The sequence below is a fragment of the Stigmatopora nigra genome, chromosome 9 (assembly GCF_051989575.1).
Source record: "Stigmatopora nigra isolate UIUO_SnigA chromosome 9, RoL_Snig_1.1, whole genome shotgun sequence".
In the NCBI taxonomy this organism is placed as follows: Eukaryota; Metazoa; Chordata; class Actinopteri; order Syngnathiformes; family Syngnathidae; genus Stigmatopora; species Stigmatopora nigra.
In genome coordinates, this window is record NC_135516.1 from 9,832,550 (window position 1) to 9,848,352 (window position 15,803).

Sequence of the window (15,803 nt, forward strand, 5' to 3'; positions counted from 1 at the left end):
AGCCTTTAGGTTAAGATAGCCAGTACTCGATGTATCCCCACTTAAACTTGAACAACAACATGGGGATGTCTCTTAAAATTAAATGGAATGGAACGCATTGCTAATGTCTGTACTGCAGACACTTGCGCTCTAATAGAATCTTTGCATCCATTTAATTGCGGTTTTTGCTTTAGAACTAAAAATAACAAGGTGTTTGTTACACTTTTATAAAAAAAAAAATGTAAAAAAAACTTTTTTTTATGGTTCAGCTCAAAATACGAAGAAATAAACCGTTGACGATTATCTTATTCGACTCAAATTTGATGGTTAGTTGACATAATGCGTAATTTTGAGGTAAATTGCCCACTATGCCAAATATTTTAAATGTGACTGTTTAGACAGACATCTGTCTTCAAGACAATTAAAGTTGTCAACAAACTATTCATTCATAAACAACTATACTCATAAAAAACATCCTAATGTCAATAGACAGTCATTGGAGGATAATAAGCACATTTGAAGATGGAAAAAGGATTAAGTATAGTCCAAAAATATACAAACAAAATAAATGAATGAAGTACATGAAAGTGATAAAGATGGATTAAAAAGAGGCCCCCACAGTGATTACAAGTCCAAAAGTGCACACCAGCAACTTGAATTTGGTTCTTCACTCGTCTGGACTGTGGTTATCGCCGCTAAACACTCGGACACGCTTTTGCTGACATTTCGAATCAATCCTATTCGTTCCCATTCTCATGTATTGAGGGGATAAGTTTTGCCTTATTACAGTGACTAATGAAAGTTGTGTCCTTGAGCCAGATGGGATTGCGCCGTGTAAATGCCAGCCCGATGATCGTCCTCCACGCCTCCCCACGTAGCGTATAGTATTGAAGTTGCACAGATAGCGAGCGGCGTAATCCCCGTGGCTGCTGGGCCTTTAGCCGACCGTCCCCAGTTTCTCCACACAGAGGACATTTACTAAGGTTGGCTGGGCTAATAAAGATGTAACCTCACGTCTCTCTCAAACTATGGATAATGGAGGGGATCACGAGGGCCCGCCTTATTACTTTTATGAGACGGACTCGCCTTGCAAGGGAGGAATTATTCCTTCCGTTAATTTCCACTCGGACATTTGCTGTTTCAGAATAGTTTTGGGAGCGTTTGCGTTAAAAATGACATTTCCAAGCTAGGAATTTCTTTCATTGCTTGCAGAATTTACCGTTCTTTTTGGCTCGCAATAGCGTTTCCGAGGAGGTTTTTTGAGGATGCCATTGTTGTTTGATTTTGCAAGTGTTATCAGGCCATATTGCACAGGTGTTTTGACATTCCGCATGCTGAATGTTATTTGTTGAGTATGTCAATGTGTGGAGAGCATGTTTTGTTGAGATGAGACGCTTGCCTGATCGTCTTTGTTTCTAACTGATTTTTGTCTCTGTCTCCTTGCCTTTTTGACTTCTCAATCCAATTCTGGCCATCTTCTAGCTTTATTTTCCTCAAAGTTTCCCCCCTCCAACAACTTTTTGAAATTTATTATTCCAACAATTTGAATTTAGAGAGAAATTCTATTTCATATTAGAAAAAAAAAACATGTTGACTTGTATTGAATTGTCTGACGATTCTTTGAGTAGGGAGGATGTTTCGCCCACGAAGATTCCAAGTCACCATGTCACTCATTGAGGAGTGGAGGTTAAGACGTGAATTTTTTTTCCGTCACTCTGTCTTTCATTTTTGTCTCATTCTTTCTTTCGGGGGAGTTAAAAAAAAAAAATCTAAATGTGTTTTTATCCCAGTAGTGAACGGCTTCCCAATCCAATTTTTTTTTAGGTTTTTTTCCCTTTACTTCCCTAATTTCTTTTACTAGCGTGAAAAGCGATGTTTTCTACTCTCTTTCTGGCTTCCCTTTTCATTCTCCTTCCATTCTCCAGTATGTCCGTCCCATTGATCTCTTGTCTTTTTTTGTCAGCCTTTTTCTTTCGCCCTCTTCTTCTTCTTCTTCTTCTACTTTCTTTTTTCTCAGCCCCCCCCCCCCTCCCCTCCCCTATCTCCCCTCCCCCTTTTACTTCCGAAGCACCTGCTCTCTGAATGGGCCTGACTCTGGTATAGCTGTGTTTTTGAAATACATTCATGTTTTTTCTTCTTCCTCGCTCCTCTTCTCTTTCTCCCCCATTCCCCCATCCATCCCCCCAAAACCCTTTCTTCTAACCCTCTTTCTCTCTCTCTCTCTCTTTCTCTCTTCTCCCTTCTTTTTCTCCTCTCCCAACCGCATTCTGTCCGCACCCCGATGTGTAGGAGCGACAGACACATGTACATAAGTTTTATTAACTTATAAACATGCACATACTACCTCACTTTTTTTGCCCGTACTTGTTCTTCTCTCTTTGTTCTGCCTCCCTCATGCTGTCCTCCTCTTCTTTGCTTATTAACATGTCTAAATGACCACGGGCACCTTATTATTATTTTTTGTTTAGAACCCCTCTCTCCTGTCCACATTCCTACCTACCCAGTTCATTATTTTGTTTTTGGATTGCACACTGTTCTCCGTTTGAAACTTTGTGTACTGTACAGTATTTGCTTGTTGCAATGTGCCTTTGCCTACATTGCCACGTCATTGCGTGGAAGCTGAGCAGAGCCGTGTTCTCTCTCTCTCTGTCTCTCTCTCACTTCCAACGCTGTCTTCTCTATTCCTCTACTTGTTTTCCTACGTGTCTCCTTCCCACGTCCACATTATATCTGTTGTGTTTCTCCACCGTTTTATTCCTCTTGAGTCGCCGAGGCAAGAAAAATGACCTTTCGCTTCAGTCTGGCGGTCAATGGTATAGATGGAAGAATTGGGGCAAAATTTGGGGAATTTATCAATTAAGATTTAGGTCTAAAACACTCTAAAACTATCTGGGATTTTATTATTATGTAATGCTATTTTTTTTTTGTTCCCCAGAACTAAATGTGCAGATTTTTTAAAGAGGTGTTTAGGGGTTTAGGAAATAAAACGAGCTAACCAATACTGGTATAGGAACCAAAATTCAATGTTATATTCATGTTTAACCCAAATTATGTTTACAATTAAATCTATAAATACATTTGAAGCTATTTTCAGACAATTTTCCTGCTTAAAACCTTTCAGACATTTGAATCAAATGACCAAAAATCAAATGGATTAGACCTCTATCGCCATTAAGCAAGTGAACTATAATAATTCCATTCATATGACTGCCATTGGCTTTCCTATCAACAATACTAATAATTTTGAGGCCAAAACAAGACAATTCCTGGTTAGGTTCCACATGTAATAAAACAACAAGAAATGTTAGTAAACACAGTTATGTTGCTACTAAAGCATAAATATAACACCGCAATAGTTGAAGCAAAAACTAGGACAATCTAATTCAAGTTTTCAGGATCCTAAAATAAAGCTGTGTAGGCAAAACCTTCAAATTGGAAATGTCTTCCCACGTAACCAATTAGGAAAGAATAAATACTTGGATTTCCACATCCTATTGCATGAACTTATAAGTTTTGTTCCCATGAGAGGCCAGATGCCATTTGAGGAAAAATACAAGTTACTAATTTGATTCAATATCTTAAGAATTCCACACCATTTTGCTTATTCTTTGTTTGCAAAACCTTTCAAAGATTCAAATCTTTCCTTAAACATTAGTGATGCCAAAGAGCAGTTCAATTTTAAACATAATAAGGACTAAATAAAACCTCACATCACAAAGAACGACATTGTTAAACAGGAAGAAAGCGATTGTGGACGTCATGGCCTTGTTGAAGCGTTACTCAAGAGTTTGTCACGTTGTTCTTGTTTGTCAAGGCAGCTCACTCCGGTTGGGTGAGCTCCACAAAATGTCTGTCTTTCTGTTGGATTCATCAGTATACCATAAAGTGAATTGGGACTAAACCTTTTGTAATTTCTGTAATAAGGAAAAAAAAAAAGAAAGTTTAAGAAAAAAAATCAACCCTGAAGTTCATTCTCCCCCTTCCTGTTACCTCTCTTCTCTTCACTCTCTTTCTCTCTCTGCATCTTGCTCTGGACCTCTCTCTCTGATTCTCTCCCCCCTTCCCTCACCCGACCTCCTCTCTTCTCTGCCTTTCTTCTCCCCCCCCCGACCTTCCCCGGACCTCCTACCCCTTTTCCTCTCTGCCCCAAACTCTCTTCCTCTGCCAGTGCGCCGCGTCCCCCCTCGTTTCTCCATCCTTCCCTCCAACCACGAAATCATGCCGGGAGGGAGCGTCAACATCACCTGCGTGGCGGTGGGCTCACCCATGCCTTACGTCAAGTGGATGGTGGGCAGCGAGGACCTGACCCCAGAGGACGAGATGCCCATCGGTCGCAACGTCTTGGAGCTCACCGGCGTGCGGGAGTCGGCTAACTATACCTGCGTGGCTATGAGTAGTCTGGGTATCATCGAGGCCACGGCTCAGGTCTTGGTTAAGAGTAAGAGATTCGTCGTTGTGGGTGTGGGCTTGCAACCAGGTGGGAATTGATCAAATACTTTCTTTAGTACTGGAAATTTATGCTGATTATTTATTAGGCATTCAATTTGACAGAAACGGGGATGGATTCCAAATTGGACATGTTCCATTGGAGTTATGGCAATTTAGGCAATGACATTGAAATTTAGGGTCATTTTTTTAATGAAAACATTCATGCGACATCGTGGAATCATGGGTAGAATATTCATGTTTTGAAATGATTACATTGACTGAAAACCTTGTATTTGTCTACTAGTGTCCTCAAATTGTGTGGCAACTTTGCAGCAAAAAGAAACTACTTCACAGATCCCTTTTTTGCATTTTTTTCATGCATCAGATAACCTGAAACTTCCAAATACCTCAAATGTTAACACACCTCAAAAATGAAAACAAAATGCAAAAGCGCTAAGCAGTAACTCAAACTTTGACGACACTTTAATTAGATTTCCACTATTTGTTGACATTGCAACATTCCCATAATTTTTGTAGGTTTATTCAAATAATTTCCCTTCGTTTCTAAAAAAAAAAATCCCCACCATTTTGCAAGCCTACACTGTACCCATCCTCCTCACTCAACAGTGTACTAACCAATCTGGCTTTGCTCCTAGCTTTGCCAAAACCCCCTGGGACTCCCATCGTCACAGAAACCACAGCAACCAGTGTGACCATCACCTGGGACTCTGGTAACCCAGACCCAGTTTCCTACTACATCATCCAGTACCGTGCCAAAGGCCCCGAAAGCAAGTACGAGACGGTGGACAGCATCACCACCACTCGCTACAGCATCGGCGGACTGTACCCCAACACGGAGTACGAGATCCGCGTATCGGCCTTCAACAGCATCGGTCAGGGGCCCCCTTCGGTACGAGTGGAGGCCCGGACGGGGGAACAGGCCCCGGCTAGCCCACCCAGAAATGTCCAGGCTCACATTATATCACAGAACACCGTCATGGTCCGTTGGGAGGAACCAGAGGAGCCAAATGGTCAGGTAGGAAGCCTTTAAGTCTTTAAAAAAGATACATAATAATCATTATTTCCATTAGATGAAGAAAAAGACAGTATATGTTTTGTTGGTATTATGTTGACAATGATAAATGATCCTTTTCCTTATGTTTAATTAGGACCAGATCTTTTTTTTCCCCCATTCTTTTATCTACCAATTATTTGTATTACGCACATCCAGAAGCTCAGTGGGGAGCAATAAAATGATTGCTTTCAAATTGTAATTACTTTCATCTCACATTAACAGTAGAGACATTTGGTGCCAACTCATAACACAGGCAAAAAAAAAAAAAAAAGATTTATCCCCATCTGAAATTGCATTTGCTTTTACTGAGGACAGACTAACAAGTGTTCAGATTTGCACACAGACTTTAAGGAGATTAAAACATTAAAGCCTTCATAAAATTCCCCACTGGGAGCTGTTTTGCAGCATGCAGGTTCATGTCCTTAACGGGGATTGTGCCCCCCTCCCTCTCTATGTCCCCCCTCCAACGCATCAGTACTATCCCCATTCACTAAAGAAGTACAAGGTCATTGGGCTTTTCCACTCTAAGTAAAGAGCCCTCCCTCTGGGCGCCTATTTTACTTTCAAGCCTACCTGGCCAAAGTGCATTGAAACATATGAAGATTAAATTTAGACTAGTGACAAGAAATGGCTGGTAGAGGTCACCAATAAGGTCGGTAAACAAACATAGCGTCACAGTGAAAATACAATTTGTATACAAGTGAGATGTTCATCCAACCTTTAGCCGGGCCACCTTGTGACGATGACCCCCCAACCACAAACCTGCCTGGCCATCTGGATTGACGTAAAACCATAATTCATGGATGACGACCTTGGCTGGGGATAAATACGAATTGTTTGGATGCCGAATGAAGGGTTTATAGATTAGCGTGCATGCAAGACAGTGAGATTAAGCGGTAGACCACTTGTCATACGGCTCAGCCGAGACTGATTTATAACACCCAACACGCTATCCTTCAATCTCTCCACATGTTGCAGGTGAAGGGTTATCGTGTGTACTACACCATGGACCCGTCCCGGCCCATGAACGAATGGAAGATCCATAACGTCCAGGACAGCGTGATCACAACGATACAAAGCTTGGTGACGTCCGAGACGTATACCCTCCAAGTCCTGGCCTTCACCTCAGTCGGGGATGGGCCTTTCTCAGACCCGGTCCACGTTAAAGTCATGCCGGGAGGTCAGTGTTGCACACGTGGTCTTATAATTGCACAATGCATAACATATTTTTTTTTGCTGTCAACTGGAATCTTTGACTGTTCGAAATCAATACATTTCAGGAAACTGGAACAATGGAAGTAAAAGTCCTTAAGTTTGAGTTTAATTTCTTTAATAAGGGAAATATTCATGAACATAGTATATATGTAAAAATGTTAGATTGTAGCCCAGGGCAAACTTCCATCTTTAGTCCCTCGAGTTACCTCACGAGGAATGTTTTATAGAAAAAAATGAACAAAAAAACATGGATTTCAAAAAAAAAAGTGCAAGTTGTTCTTTTTGGCTCTTATAGCCCAGGCCCCGCCCACTAAAGAATCTTCCCATAGATGTCACACCCAGAATCAGCTGCAGATTTTTGTAGTCTGCTAGCATGCATTCTCTTGTTCCCATGTGACTGGCCTGTTATTTTCTCATCATGTATTATCTAGTGCAGCATTAAAAAGCTAGTTTTTGGTTGTGATGTCACAACCAGAATTGCTTAAAAAAGGGCGTTTCCCTAATGGATTGTTTTGGGTGTCCTAACTACAAAATGGTCAAATGGACACCACATTTGAATAGTAAATTTGCTTTCTACATGTATTCATCACTTACCTACATGTACAGAGCATCACCACTTGAAGTCCTATAAAAGACCAAGCAGCTTATTCAGATGACAAGTGGAAGCCAGCCGCATTGCGATACTGGGCGTGACTTGTCACAACACGTGCATCCTTCAAATGAGTAACTCGCCCAAGCTGACACTGAACTTTGTGGAGACTCGGGGAATGGAAACAAGGATTAACAGGAGCAAAAAAATCTGTATGTTCAAAGTACTCGCATCACAATGACAGTGGTTGCAGAAGTTGTAGGAAGAGATTAATGCTCGCAAATCTGTTAAAAAGTCCCTTGGATGTTTGAGACATTTGTGCCTGAACATTCTGGCTTTTTGTGGCTGATTCTAGTGGATAAGCATGTGGTTTAAGTGAAAATATTTGAATAGTCTGGTGAGAGAAGAGCTTTGTGGTTACAACAGTGGGGACGGTGTTTCAAAATTGATTTAAAACAAAGGTGTTCTCCAATGGCTCAAATTTTGAGTGAAAAAAATGTTCTTAATCACTGGCTAAACTGAGCAATGTAGTCTTTTTGTGCTCAATTAGTCTGTGATGAAAATAGAGGTAGAGCTCCAATTTGAATGGCTGTTTTTATTTTCTTCTCCAGTTCCAGGACAACCAGGAAAGTTTAAAATTGGAAGGGTGACAGACACCAGCATTGAACTTAACTGGGAGCCGGCATACACCAAGGAGGGCATCATCAACTACGAGCTCCTTTACAAACCTGTCAAGTATGGCAGTTTGGTAAGACCCTGTCTACCTGCTGGAGAAAATATTTTTTTTTTTAAGCACCAGACATTTTTCGTATTTTTTCCCTATGACTCAAGTCAAGAATTCTATCTCGTATCTTTTACAAGCCTCGTTCCTTCCTTTTGTATACCTCCAACTCTAACCCATTTTCCTGGCCCTGCTATACTGTTGCCATAACTCTAGACTCTCCTCACCTAAACACCCCAACGCCCTGTACTTTAAAATTAATACTCCGCCTCGCTAACATACTCGGACATCGGTCTGAAGCATGGCTAATAATAATGGCATTGAATTATTAAGACGTCTAGTCATAATAAATAGCTGCTGTGAATTTACAGCCACAGAAATAGCAGTGCTTGCAATATCAAGCAAGCAATAGCCATTTAAGACTGTAGCTACAATAAATTAGCTGGCATTTGCTATGTGTACTGCAGTGGAGTGCTGTTATATCACCAAATTGGAATATTTTTTAATAGACACTGATTTGAATATAAAAATGAATCCCTTTGGTTCCCCGAGTTTTGCTTCTATTTGCTAGATGACAAGCACTTTTAACAAATGACAGCATTTTTAAAAAATTGCCTTACAGCCCCTTAAACGGTTGTTTAATTTCACCGACGATGCGTGAGAAAGAACTCCAGAGACTCGACTGTTTGCACCAAAGCAATTAAATGGTACATTTTCTCATCTGGTGGCTCTCTTTCTCTTGTAGGAAAAGCTAACCTTTGGCCCAAGGAATTCCTACACGGTAGAAGGTCTGAAAGCCAACACAGAATATTCCTTCTCCTTGGCGGCCATCTCAAACAAAGGCATTGGAGCTTTCACCAACGAACTGGTGCAGAGGACATCACAAGCCAGTATGTTTCTCTTTCTTTGGGATCATATAACTATCAACCCACGCTTTGTCGTATTATGTTTCACCTTGCACACAAATGTCACGAAAACATGCACTGACATAAATTGCTGTTGATGCTCTCTGACCTTGTACGAGTTGGGAAAAAAAGACGACAGGATCTGACCGTTGACTCCTTTCTCAAGTCATATGTCCAAAGCTCACTCCCATCCATTTATCCATCCATCTGTGTTTTTAACTGTGATTTTCTCTCTCTGCTCATCTTCTTCCTTTTTTTACACAGCCAAATCATCACGACAGATGGAGACGCAGTGCCGATTAATGTCCGTTTCTTCCTCCTTTTCACTCTGACTTCACTTCTTCCCCCCTATCAGTGTCTAACATCTTTGAAATGGTGTGATTGATTGCCAGTCATTGGCTAGCAGGCAGAAGAGAGGAGCTTTAAAGGATTGTGGGTTGTCCTGCTATGTTTTTTAAATAAGTGCCAAATAGTCTGTGATTTTCTTTGGATTATTATGGGGATTTATATCATTATCTTTCTACTTTTTAGAACCAGTAGTAGTCAAAGGAATATGGTGGTCATAAATATATATTTTTTTGTTTACCTTATTTTCATGCATGCCATTTTTTTATCTATTTGATTATCCACAGTTTTCTAATCTTTCCTTGGGCTTCCAATTGGCTTCATAAAAAAATTAGAGGTCATCATTTTGGCAGACTAGGACTATATTTAGATCTGGTCTGGATTTAAATTGTGTAGTTGGTGATGTGGTGTTTAAACACAAATTTTCAGATGTACTTTGATTTAACCTTTCAATCTTTGCTTTACAAAAAAACGATGGAAAAACAATGTGAAAGAGAGGCTAAGCTCTAAATAAGCAGACCATTTCCTGAAGCAGAATGCATTTCCCAGGGTGCACTTTGTTATCGCCAAGGTTTGGTGCACATCTAGATTGTCCCCTGAGGAAAACAGCCCGGTGAATTTACAGCTGAGTGGGCAGATACTTGAATCTGTCAGCTAGGAGTCTTTGACTCCCACACATGCGCACATACTGTACACTGGTGGAGCCCAGACGTCTCCACTTTAAGTTGTCTGTTCACGGTCAATACTCTTGTCTCTGGTTTATTTTATTAAGCGTTATGCTTGTACTCCAAGTGTTCGCTTTGCTCTCGTTCCCGTGCTTATCTTTCAGATCGCTTTACCGTCGTGGCTTATTCTTTCCTTGCTTTTGTTTTTTTTTTTTATCCTTTATCCCTTGTGCTTTTACTTATACTCTTTCCTCCCTCTGGATTTTCAACCCCGACTTTCAAACGCTTCACCGACTGCCCTTCCCCTTGTCCAATCAGAGCCCTCAGCAGCACCTCTGGGTGTCTCCTGCGAGAGCTCCAGCTCCACCTCGCTGAGAGTTAGTTGGAGGCCACCGCCACTGGAGGGCCAGAATGGCGAGTTGGCAGGTTATGAGCTGAGATACCGCAAAGTTTCTGGGGCAGGAGGCAAAGGTCAGGGCCAGGAGATGTCTGGGCTTCTGATCCCAGCCCAGAAGGAGGACACACTAGTAGAGGGCCTGGAGAAATGGAGTTGGTACAACATTACCATGGCAGCCACCACTTCTCAAGGAACTGGACCAAACAGCTTGCCTGTACTCTGCAGGACAGATGAGGATGGTAAGACTACGAACACATTCATTAATCGGGAAGAATTTCCCATATGAAAACCCTGAAAAAATCCACCAAGTTTCCAAACTAGCGATTGTAATAGTGTCCAGTGGTTGTCAATTCAAGGCCCCGTTAAGTCATTTCTTGGCACGAGCAAGTTTTAAGTCAAGTCAAACTATTTTCCTCAGTCTTGACATTGAGCCACACATTTGCCACTTTCCACTGTAGTGCCAGAACAATACCACATTCATGATCATAATTGACGGATCCTAATGTAATATTCTTTGGACCTTTCCCCATGAGAATTGCGTACGGTCCTTAATGTTGATATTCTGTTAATGATGAACCATTGAATTTTCCTTGTGCAGTTCCAAGCGCTGCCCCTCGGCACATAGACGTCAGCCCTTTCAATTCGTCTGCACTCCGGGTCACTTGGCGGTCTGTGTTGCCAAGGTTACGCCAAGGTCAGATCCGTGGTTACCAGGTGCACTACAGCCGTGTTGGCGGGAGTGAATCTCGAAGCCTTCCTTGGATTAAAGATCTCCTACTGGATGAGTCTCAGGTGACATCATCGTGGAAGAATTTCAAAACGTAATGTCAATTATTGGACGTTTTTGAGTATATTCTATTTTTATCTCCTATCTGGGTTGCCTATCTGCCGTGTCTGGCCTGGTGGTTAAGATGGTGGAGGATGATTCCACTCAGTATGTGAGTGCACACTCTAACTCTCCATGAACTCAATATTAATATATACAGAATTAGAAAAGGGCTCAAGATACCAGTGCAGACCTCTCCGAAAAGACTCAAACTGTGAGCACTTGTATGAAATCATTCAGTAAAATGATCCTTAATTTCTTCTGGATCCAAAAGAATCAGAGATGTGCAGCCATCCCTCAATTAGGTCAAACTCGGATTATTAAAACTGTGTTTGAAGACTGAGCCAAATTTTGGAGGAATGTGCTGTACAATGGTATTTTGTTGTTGTGTAAAGTCTTGAAGTCTTACTATTACTGATTTATAATTACATGATAGGATCTTGTCAAATAGTATGTTTAAGACTCACTAGCTTTTGAAATTGTGGAATGAAAATCATTTACGAAATGGTACGCCTCTGCATAATTGAAACTGATGAGGTAGTCGATGGCTGGGCTTCTGGGCCATGGCATATGACTCAATGGAAAACAGTAGTTAAAACTCTTTGTTTTTATCGTGCGACGAGTCGTAATATGAAATTGAAATTGGGTCAGAAAAGAAGTTAAGTTAGATAGAACATGATTCCAGAAGCAAAATTCCATAATACAACAAATGAGTCTTGGGCTTCATTAACATCAGATCTTGGTCGTTAACTGAATGGTAAATATCCTACATTTACGCTTCTTTTCTCTACATAGCAGCAAACATAATGATTGAAAAACTCCTATTTTATGGAAAAATATATATATTAAACCCGGTATTCTTTTCAACTACTGCACTTTTGACAAGAACGCTGTCTAAATCCTCGTTTTGGTTCCGATCCGTTGTTAGCAGTTTTTCATTGGCAACATGTCATTTCTCACTTGGTCTTCATAGTCTTAAGGTTTACCTTCAGATGTGATTTTAATTGGCATTGCATGTTCTCCTTGACAGGAGATGATTTTGACAGGCCTGAAAGTTGAAGCCATGTACGCTGTTTCAGTGGCAGCGTACACCACCAAAGGTGATGGAGCACATAGCAAAGCCAAGATGGTGAAGACCTTTGGAAGGGGTAAGCACACCCAGCTGACTATACATTTCTCAAATGAGTAACTTTCTCTAAATATTGTAAAGGGAATTTTAGCCACTGCAGCAGCAACATTAATTTAAGCACTACAGTTCATTATTAAAACTAACTTTCTACTTCTGCTCTGTCGTTCGCAGTACCAGCCGCCCCATGCCTTTGGGTGCATTCGGGATTAGGTCCATCGGTAGTGCTTCGATGGGCTCCTCCACTGGAATGCGCAGCGTCAGGCACTGATGGCCAGAGGCTCCCTCCGGAAATTCTGGGCTACCGCCTCCAGTTTGGCCTAAAGAATACCTCCCTGGAGACCACCATGGATTTCATCAAAGAGAGAAACTTCACAGTCATAAACCTCTCCCCGGGCTCCTCCTATGTCTTTTTACTCTCTGCGAAAAACCGAGCAGGTTATGGAGATGTAGTACAAAGCCAGATAACGGTACCCATCATCCCACCCTCGGGATATCCCAAAATATCTGATTTTGTAAACGCCACTTGCTGCTCCCTGCAGCTTTCCTGGTTTCCTCTTGACAAAGAGGAGACCAACGGCATTATCACCGAGTACAACATAGCTTACAAGGAGGCTGCAAGCTCCAAAGCCTCTAGCGTTCCCGGCGCTTTTTTATTACCGGCCCCCCGTACCCACCCGCACATGGTCACTCTACCGGCAAGCCATTCTAGCTGCACAATTCTGGGTCTAAATCACAGTACGGCCTACGAGGTGCAGCTCAGAGCCCACAACAAGGCAGGGCCCGGCCCCTTCAGCCCCATTCTGGTGTGCCGAACCCTGGCCTTTGAAACAGGTAGAGTTGGCCTTCGGACCCCGGAACTTCCCTTCATCCAAGCACCGGTTCTCCCCCGCTGGACTCCCCCTTCCCCTAAACACTAAAGTCAATAAAGCTCGAGCCAGTTCTTGTAAATTGAACTCCCTCCACACCCACTCCTGACCTTTCCCTTCTCGCCATATACCCGAGCAATGCTGAAAATGAGTCCGAGGAAGGCGACAAATCCCTCAACCTCCTCCACTCACTCACTTACCTGCATCACCTCCCCTTCACCAATGGGAAGAGGCTGAATGTTAATGGCTGTTTGCTTCAAGAGCACTGCTTATCACATTCCCTCAGGTAAAAGTCAATGCAGGGCATCAATATACAATATCTAATCCCGAAGGTAAGTGAACAAGATGGGATGAAGGGAAAACCCGGGCGATTTGTTTCCGATCCGATAAACTCCACCGACGCGTTATCGGAAGTCTTTGTTGACGTGTGGACTCGGAAAGGGTGACAAACGCAACCTTACACTCGGTGAATGTGGCATGTCACATTCCTGCTTCCGTGCTGTCTACTTTGTTCCTGCCACCATCCACTCTCCTCATCGCCTGTCCATCCTCCTAACCACTTTGTCTCACCTGACTGACACCTTTTTTGCCTTTCCAGGTTCTCAGCGGGGGAGTCAGACTCGTTGCTTGAAATAAAAATGCTCCACTGAGTGCCGTTTTTTTTCCTCCGCTCTTTCAGACGTCCCGAGGAATTTTTCCGTCAATCTGGCCACCAGGACTAGTGTTCTTCTGACGTGGGAGTTCCCAGAGAGCAGCAACCCGTATCGCTTTAGCGTAAGTCCATCATTTAAATTGCCAACATGCTTTTACTGATGAAATTAGTCACCAGCCAGTGAACGGACACAACATTTTACTATGTAGTCCATTGGGCTAGACATCAAATTTACTATCGTAATATGGACCCGGGCTCCCTCACTGTGGAGCAGTAGAACCATGTAATTTCTCCCAGCTATATCACAAAAAGTAAAACTGTCCTGTAATGAACTCTGAAAATCATCAGCTGGAGTATTGTTGCGACTCCAAGTAAAAGTGCATGAAATACAAATTCAAGACGCAGTCCTGTAATCACTCATTAGTTTTAGTCATTACATTTTTGTTTGCTACACTCACACTGGCTTCTACATTAAAGTTTTTACATATTGGCAAAGGAGTGTTACATTAACACCAATTTTTTCATATATTTTCACCAGAAACAACAAAACATTTACTAGTCTTTCATAGGAAAAGCTCTCCAGTGAATGACTAATGCAGAAACCTTTTAGTAATGACGTAAACACATACATGTGTAGATATTTTAAGTCAGTTGAAGACTAATGGACTGTCTTCAAAGGCAAAAGCGACTCCAAATGGATTCATCATTATTAGGATTATCAATACACTCATTATCATTTTACATGCTGACCTAGCTTACTCTTTCTTAAGGTGGAATATAATCGGCAAAAGATGGAGGTGGATGCCCGCTTGAAAAAAGCAGTCATCCCAAACCTCCAACCCGATACCAGCTACGATTTCAAGATCACTGCACCCGAAGGCAACATGGGAGGCCTTCGCCATCGTATCACCGCCAAAACGTCCCCGCCAATAACCATCCGCCGACCCGAGATTGATCACACCCGGGATACGGAAACTACAGTTACCATAATTCTACCATCACTGGAGTCTCGAACACCTGTCAAGTAAGACTGAATTTGTAATGTCTGTCACTCTTTTGTAGAATGCAAGACTTTCCTGACCACACAAGCATTAGTTTTATCTTAAAATGACACTTATCTACCCCTCTTTGATTCTATTTATATTTTTTTTAAGGGAGACTCCTAGCCTGCAGTCATCTTAGGAGCCGATATGTATGTGGACAGCTTTTTGCTTGCTATTATGTCGGTGTGTAGGTTCACATAGACGAGGCGCTCAAGGGAATGTCAACTTTTTATTAAAGCTGGCAGCACATGCAATCTCGCCTATGGCTAACACTACATAATAGACATTTTACCAGGTCTATGGCCACAATGTTTTACGGATGCCTGAGTTCTATAAAATAAAACATAACCCTAGCTGTATTGGAAAGTAGTAGTAGCAGCAGTAGTATCCAGGCTAGTCGATTTTAGCTCTAAGTAACTATTTGTTATAGAGGTAGACTGGGGTCAAGTAATTTTGAAGAAGTAATGCCAGATAATCTGTGATGATATTTTCATGATTAATTATATGCCCCTGCTGTATTGAGAGAGGCACAATGCTAGAATTATTTGTCACTATTTTAGCTGTACACTAAAACTTCATCATCTGAAAAATAGTTTGATGCTCCAAAAGTAGAGTATATTAGAAGTTACTTCATTTGCGGGCTACTTATCCACATTTTATCCATTTTCTCCCCATCGCAAACCAGTATTAGCTCTAGCTTCACTACACTAATGTACATTCTGTGTGGCAATTTGAATCATGTATTTAGAAAGGGTGCTCTAAACTAGATGTGGTAAAATCTATTACAAAAGACACTTAGAAATGTCTCTATAATGTCTTCTGATGAGTCATTCCATGCTTTTTCTTTCCCTCCCTCCTAGGAATATTTACGTTGTTGTGGTTCCACTAAGAAGAGCCCGCGGCGTCATCAGACACCTTAAGAGCCCAGACGAAATGGACCTGGAAGAGGTGCGAAACACACAAAAAAT

The 15,803-nt window shown here is 41.8% G+C and overlaps 1 protein-coding gene across 1 annotated transcript in view; it reads left to right on the forward strand.

Moving 5' to 3' along the window:
- The window catches only part of LOC144201309 (receptor-type tyrosine-protein phosphatase S-like), a 75,380-nt gene that overhangs the window by 42,958 nt on the left and 16,619 nt on the right, over positions 1-15,803 (forward strand). The window contains exons 9-22 of the mRNA XM_077723823.1: positions 2,269-2,283; positions 4,148-4,417; positions 5,064-5,443; positions 6,461-6,662; positions 7,898-8,034; positions 8,753-8,897; positions 10,241-10,558; positions 10,918-11,111; positions 11,231-11,257; positions 12,176-12,293; positions 12,446-13,105; positions 13,820-13,914; positions 14,563-14,816; positions 15,696-15,783. Coding sequence (XP_077579949.1) covers positions 2,269-2,283; positions 4,148-4,417; positions 5,064-5,443; positions 6,461-6,662; positions 7,898-8,034; positions 8,753-8,897; positions 10,241-10,558; positions 10,918-11,111; positions 11,231-11,257; positions 12,176-12,293; positions 12,446-13,105; positions 13,820-13,914; positions 14,563-14,816; positions 15,696-15,783 — 2,903 coding nt within the window. The remainder of the gene's footprint in view (positions 1-2,268; positions 2,284-4,147; positions 4,418-5,063; positions 5,444-6,460; positions 6,663-7,897; positions 8,035-8,752; positions 8,898-10,240; positions 10,559-10,917; positions 11,112-11,230; positions 11,258-12,175; positions 12,294-12,445; positions 13,106-13,819; positions 13,915-14,562; positions 14,817-15,695; positions 15,784-15,803) is intronic.